General features: G+C 38.0%; 2 protein-coding genes across 2 annotated transcripts; both read right to left on the reverse strand.

Moving 5' to 3' along the window:
• Nucleotides 1–536: 536 nt before the first annotated feature.
• LOC134248354 (uncharacterized) lies at nt 537–1,086 on the reverse strand. The gene is made up of 2 exons (XM_062730758.1): nt 747–1,086; nt 537–688 (listed from the first exon to the last, which is right to left on the reverse strand). The coding sequence occupies exons 1-2, from the start codon at nt 1,084–1,086 to the stop codon at nt 537–539; spliced, it is 492 nt and encodes a 163-aa protein (XP_062586742.1).
• A 2,048-nt stretch (nt 1,087–3,134) lies between these two features.
• Nucleotides 3,135–4,110, reverse strand: LOC134248355 (uncharacterized). Its single transcript, XM_062730759.1, has 2 exons — nt 3,972–4,110; nt 3,135–3,850 (listed from the first exon to the last, which is right to left on the reverse strand). The coding sequence occupies exons 1-2, from the start codon at nt 4,108–4,110 to the stop codon at nt 3,135–3,137; spliced, it is 855 nt and encodes a 284-aa protein (XP_062586743.1).
• Between the last annotated feature and the right edge of the window lie 2,863 nt (nt 4,111–6,973).

Consider the following 6,973-nt stretch of genomic DNA (forward strand, 5'->3'; position numbering starts at 1 on the left):
GGGTCCAGGTTACTAAACCAAAGGTCTCTAGTCAACTGGCGTCTCCAGTTCACTTTGGCACTAGGGTAGAGACTTATTCAGCCCTTGTTTCTAATGCCAAAGCTACTGAGGTCGACCAGTTGAAGCAACCTATAACAATAAGGCTTATTCAGCCCTATAGTAACCTTACTGTGATTCGGCTTATTCAGCGTCGTCACTTATCCTATCACCCTTACCTGACCACTTCTTAAATAGATCTGCAGCAGCGAACTTCTCCTGAACGGATTCTCAGATAGAATGACTGCATCTGCCAATACCCGCTATATATACAACGTAGGACCGGTCTATTTCATGGTAGGGGAGACAGGTTATTCCATGTCAAAAACCCTAACATCCCTTGTAACAATGATTGGAATAACCCTGATTCATTACATCACCCACCCCTTTAAGTCATACGTCCCGTATGAAAACAACAACAAGGCAAGGGTAACAAATATTTATGTAGTTTTTCTATAAATGCACAGAATGTCTTTCTGAATGTCAACAATAATCGAACTTTAAAGTAATTTCTTCTTTTCAATCTTCTTAATCTGCTTTCCATCTTCAACCCACTTGGTGATTACTTTAATACTCTCTGTGAAGTACACTGGCTCAGTTTGAGACTCTTTGTGTTCATGTTGTTGTTTTTCTGGATCAGAAGGTGTGGCCTCTGTAATGGGGTTAACTTTTGCTGGTGTAAAGTCTGGTTGGTTTACGATAGAGTCTACCTTCTTCTCTCCTGGAGTCATCACTACACAGAAGTTCCTTCTCTTCCTTATCTGCGCCTGTTTCATCTGCACTCTCACTTTCACTTATATCCTCCGGGAACACCCCTCGAAGATCTCCATGATCTTGGCCGACCCAAGATTCACTTTCTGACAACACCTCCCCGGAACTTTCCTTTTGGACTACATCTTGCTTGCCGCCTCTTTCTTCCCCAATGTCATGTTTCCTTTTGAGATGCCTTCTCAAGTTTTTGGACGTTGTGGAATTGAAATCACAATAATTGCAAAACAGCAGGTCCTTGCTACATTCCCCGATGTGCTTGGACAATTCCTCCTCTCTCATAAAACGATATGGACAGAAAAGGACACTTTCTTCCCTTATTTACGGTTACCTTTGTCTTTGGCATTGTAATCTACGAAAAACGAAATAAAAACAATATTAAACTATCTGTTCACAAATAGAAAACTTGATATTACGATACATATTTGTTTTTCTGATACATTAGTTAATCTCTGACATAGTCTGACATCCATTTTGGTGGACGTCGTTTCCTTTTTGTGAGATCTGGCGACCAAATATAATTTTGATCGTCTGATTCTATATTGGTTTCTGACCATGTTTTCTCCACTTGGTCACTTGTATTCCCTAAGTCGTTTCTTTGATCAGAGATCTTATTATCATTTTCTAGACTTCTCTGATCATCTAACTCAACAACTTTACTAGGACTTGATTCTCCCCTCAGTAACTGAGGGTGCTGTTTTGTTATCCTGTCTACGTGGACGACTTGCTCTCGACCTTTTTGTCCACAATTAATCTTGTCTCTGTCTATGGCAATTCTCCTAGAATATCCGTGGTCACTCTCTCCATAGCAATCTCAGATTCAACTCTCTTTATGGGAGCTTTCTTTGTAACATTCGGACTTTTTCTCTTGGAACATTTTTCACATTCTGCAACATACGCTCTTATGTCCTTTCGGCAACCAGGCCAATAGTACTTACTTTGCACTCTTTCAAGTGTCTTCTTGTGACCTAAGTGTCCTGCCCCTTTGAAGTCATGGCAGAAATATAGTACCTTCCATCTCTCGCGCCATGGTATTATAGCTTGAAAGATAGGACTTCCTTTTCCAATCCACTTTCTGCACAGTACTTCATCTTGAATCAGTAACAAGTCCCATTGCCCTAAAATATCTCGAACATAAATACTTTTTCCTGCTAGTTCTTCGGATTTTGGTTTTGTCCCATTCTTTAACCATTTGACAATCAATGCAACATCTGCATCGTTTTCTTGAATACTTTTAAGGGACAAATCATCTGACATTTGGGCATCATCCTCATTGTTCTTAATTGCATGTAGAGACCTTGATTACTATTCTTGATCCCATGCAGTAAAGAAACCACATTGCTTGCAGGGTATCCTACTGAGGGCATCAGCATTTTGATGTTGTGCTCCTGGATGGTGTTCAATCAACATATCATATGTACTTAATTCTTCTAGCCATCTGGCTAGTTGGCCCTCTGGGTTCTTGAATCTCAATAACCACTTTAGGGAGCTATGGTCTGTTCTGATACGAAATTTTCGTCCCTCAAGGAAATGTCTGAAAACTTTTACAAAGTGAACAACTGCAAGGAGCTCCTTCCTAGTGACGCAGTAGCTTCTTTCATTCTTGGACAAGGTACGGCTAGCGTAAGCAATGACTTTCTCATGACCCTCTTGTTCCTGAGAAAGTTTAGCCCCAATAGCATCTCTGCTGGCATCCGTGTCTAGGATAAACTCTTTAGTGAAGTCAGGGTGTCCTAACACTGGGGTAGTTATAAGCTTTTGTTTCAACAGGTCAAAAGCAATCTGGCAATCATCGTTCCAGACAAATGGTCTCCCTTTTTCAGTCAACTTATGTAGGCACTTTGCAATCGTTGCAAAGTCCTTTATAAACTTTCTATAATACCCACATAAACCAAGGAAGGACCTCACTTCCGTTGCACTTGTTAGTACAGGCCAGTTCTTCACACTTTCTATCTTTTCCGGATCTGTCAAATACTTTTTCTAAATTGGTCATCATTTCATTGAAGGTTTTACCCATGATGATAATATCATCAAGGTAAACCAGACAAGCCTCCCATTGTAATCCTGCCAATACCATTTCCATTAATCTTTGGAAAGTGGCTGGTGCACAACAAAGTCCGAAAGGCATCACCCGGAACTGAAACAAACCCTTACGTGTAGCGAAAGCCGTTTTATGCTTTCTTTTTGATCAAGTTCCACCTGCCAATACCCGGAAACATATCCAGAGTGGAAAACCAGCTGTATCCGGACAGTTGTTCTAAGGATTCATCAATCCTGGGAAGGGGATAGGCATCTTTGACTGTACAAGCATTAAGACGTCTGTAGTCTACTCAGAACCGGAAAGTATTATCCTTCTTTTTCACTAGTACGATCGGGGAAGCCCATGGACTTGTCGAAGGTTCTATAATATTGCACTCTAACATCTCATCAATATTCCTTTCAATTTCTTTTGACAAGTGTGCAGGAGAACGGCGAACGGGTTGTTTTATAGGTCTCGCATCTCCAGTGTCTATCCTGTGTTTGACAATATTGGTTTTGCCAAGATCACTGTTACTTTTTGCAAACAGCGATTTGTACTTCCAGAGAAAAGATTTCACTTCTTTAGCTTGTTTCTTTGTAAGATGCTTTACAGATTCTTGATACAGATTTTCTATATCGGGCCGCTCTGCTGGTTCACCGGCATAGTTTGAGGTCACCTGTTCCGTTTCTTGAAATGTTCCAATCTCTGTGTTCTTGTACACTACCTTTGGTTCAGACTCCACGTTCAACAATCTCACTGGCACAATATTATTCTTCATTGGTTGAACACAAGTTCTAGCAGTCAAGGGTTTATTAGCATCTTCTTTTTCTTTGGGTTCTACTATACCTTGGGTCTGTAGATGCTCCTTGTCAAAGGTACATATTTTCCCTGGTACATGTATAATAAGTTCACTCCGGGGTGGTATGCTGACCGTTTCTTCTGCTTCAACTCTATAGCATCCAATTTTTCCTTCATACACAAGAGAGATGCTTTCATCCTTAAGTAACAAAAGGTGCCGTTTCGCATCTATTATCATATCAAAATGTCTGATCAAGTCTAATCAGAATACCCTCTACCTGAAGATCAGCTACCAAAGCCACAGTCTTGATAGGATATTTACCAATTGCCATCTCGATATTGACTTTACCTTCCAGCTTTAATTCATCACCATCTGCTGTGTAAACTTTCATTCCAGGTTCTTGGATTTCAAATGATAATCGGTCTTTCACCTTGTCCCATAAAGTTGTTGACAGCATTGTAACCGTAGCCCCTGTGTCTACTAACATTTTTCCCTTTACACCATTTATCAATGCATAAATGAACATTCCAGCTTCGTTTGAACAAGAACCATGTTTGCCAGTCAGCTGTCCATTCAAACCCTTATCAATGTTTTTCCTTTTGGGTTCACTACCCCCTGAAGTCTTCTGGCTATAATGTGTGTCTCTCTTGTTTTTCTCTGCTTAAAATGTCCCTTTTTATGAAAACTATAGCATTCCATCATATCCATACATTTTCTGGATAGAGGTGACTTTCCTTTTAGTGAAGGAAGGCAGATGGTGAAAAATGATACTTGTCATCTTGCCCAGTGAAAGCAAGTTTGAAAAGATATGTGTTTTTTATTAAGCAATTTGCTATCAAAGACCTCCAATTTACACTTTGAAAAATAGTTGAATATTTGAACAATACAATTATTAAATAACTAAGATATCGTTTACTTTATATTTTAAACATATTAGATATGATAAAAAGGAGGCACCCATTTTCTATCCACCTTGAATAAAGGTCTCTTCCGAGACAGAATATTTGCGTTTTAATGGTCTCCATGCCTATCTTTTGAAAGGATATTCTTATCCACCCATTCTGTTGCCGAGAATTTGACCATTTCTGACAAATGAACTGTTCTTGTCATAAAAATTAACTCACATGGAAAGAAATATAAAACTCAGAAAAATCTTTCAACTTTTGTGACAGAGCGCTACGGAGGGGGTCACGTGACCGCCAATATCATGTGATTCGCGCATGCGCAGAACGGTGGTTGATGTGCATTAAAATCGGAGAGGATTAATTTAAAATATAATCAACATTGAAACCAAATATTGTTTCATTTATGGAAGTTATTCAATTAGTTCGCAAACTTTTTGTTCACCCCTCGTATAAAAGCAAACTTTGAAATTATTTAGCAAAAAATCTAGCGAGAAGACATATTCATTTTATCATATCAATAGTTTTGATTTCACCTCATCTTAACATTTTGAAATTCCTGACTAATTCGTCTACGTCTTTAAAAAGTTATCCAACTTTTTAAAAGAAACTATTTTCACAAAATTTGCTTTAAAACGTTAATTTCCCATATATTTCAATATTAAAGCGTAGAAAAAGTACTAAAACTATACCGTGTTTACAGTACTATAGCATTAAAACTAAGTAGGCAAATTTAATAAAAATTGCAGATAATACGCAGTGAATTCTAAGGAACATTATATCAGATTTTCAGGATATGTTTTCTCGCAAGAATTTTTATGCAGTAAACCTGCGACCTACCTTAAATCATGTTTGTGATATAACCCTTGATTTAATGGACTTTCGAGTATTTCTCGGAAAGATGCGAATATTTTGTCATAAAAGTGTACTTTTACTGTTTTTGTAAAACCAAAAAAATGTATATTTTATTGCAAACTTTTAGGATTATCTTTCGAAAAAAAAAAATGGAGCGAAGACCCTCTCGTATTGAAAAATTTTGTTACAGTATGAGAAAATGATCGTTTTTGTTCTTTTTAGTGTGTGTATGCTTTTTTATAGGCAAATATTTTCAGCCTTTGTGAGATTTTTCTAAATTGTACAGATTTAACATTAAGTATACTTTAATATTAGATGAAATATCAAATAGAATTGGATATATATTAAGATTAAATTTTCCACTTCTTATCTGTCGCACTATGGGCACTTCGTCCGCCTTATCCCCCCATCTTCTTGGATTGATTGTATTAATGATAGGAGGGAGATGGTTCAAATTATGTTTGTTTTGTAGTAAGCAGGGGAAGATGTGTCTTTTGTTGGGCAATTTGTTATGAAAGATCGCTATTTACAGCTAGCAAAACAGTTGAATATCTTAACAATTATATTATATATGTAATTAAATATCGTTTACTTTAGACATTAATTATATTAAATATGATTAAAAGAACGCCCCCATGTTGATATTCATATTGAATAATCAACGTTCCTAAGACAGAGGACGGGTTGTGATGGTCACCATGCTCTTTCAGGCATCGATCCTTTCTGATATCGATCCTTATCCAAACATCCTTTTCCTGAGAATTAGCCATTTCTGAGAAATGGATTGTTCTTGTTATAAAAAATCAACTTGCAAGGTAAAAAATGTCAGACTCGGAAAATATTTTAGCATCTATGCTTCGGAGCATGTCACGTGACCGCCCGGACCACACGATTCGTGCATAGGCAGATCTGTGGCAGATATGCATTAAAATTCCAGAGTGCAACTTTGAAAAATAATGAACATTGAAACCCAATTTTATTTGTTTTATGGAAGTTATTCAATTTTTTTGCGAACTTTTTAATCTCCCCTCGTACGCTGATCTAATAATTTTTAAAGGGAGACGGTGGGACAGCTAGAGAAAAAAAAATTTACTGGGAAAAAAACTTTACAAGCAAGACTAAAAGTGATGCCAAACTTGCCAAATTTGAAAATCTTATTTCATATCAGGTGGTAGAAGTATGAGGGGTTCAACTCTTTCAGTCCTAAATTTTATTTATAAAGTACTACGTACATTACCCTTACTTAACTATAGTATAATGAACAGAGTGTAGCGGAGTCAGCTGAGGATTGCCGTTTGAATGTAGCGTAGTGGGATGAGCCGAGGATTGCCGTTTGAATGGAGCGTAGCGGAGTCTGCCGAAGATTGTCCGTTGAGCGTGGCGGAGTCAGTCAAGTATTGTAAATTGAATGGAGCGTAGCGGAGTAAGCCAGGGATTGTTTGAATGGAGTGTAGCGGAGTCAGTCGAGGATTGTTTGAATGAAGTGTAGCGGAGTCAGTCGAGGATTGTTTGAATGGAGTGTAGTGGAGTCAGTCGAAGTTTGAATGGAGTGTGGCGGGGTCAGTCGAAGTTGTTTGAATGAAGTGTAGCGGT

Source organism: Saccostrea cucullata, unplaced genomic scaffold (genome assembly GCF_032062105.1).
Source record: "Saccostrea cucullata isolate Sc308-1 unplaced genomic scaffold, CSIRO_AGI_Scuc_v1 ctg20380, whole genome shotgun sequence".
In the NCBI taxonomy this organism is placed as follows: Eukaryota; Metazoa; Mollusca; class Bivalvia; order Ostreida; family Ostreidae; genus Saccostrea; species Saccostrea cuccullata.

Coding starts and splice junctions, on each gene's coding strand:
- LOC134248354 (XM_062730758.1), bottom strand. CDS start 1,086: ATGAGAGAGGAGGAATTGTCCAAGCACATCGGGGAATGTAGCAAGGAC. Junction 689..746: donor TGACTCCAGGAGAGAAGAAG/GTAGACTCTATC, acceptor ACCCCATTACAG/AGGCCACACCTTCTGATCCA.
- LOC134248355 (XM_062730759.1), bottom strand. CDS start 4,110: ATGTTAGTAGACACAGGGGCTACGGTTACAATGCTGTCAACAACTTTA. Junction 3,851..3,971: donor TGATGAATTAAAGCTGGAAG/GTAAAGTCAATA, acceptor ATATGATAATAG/ATGCGAAACGGCACCTTTTG.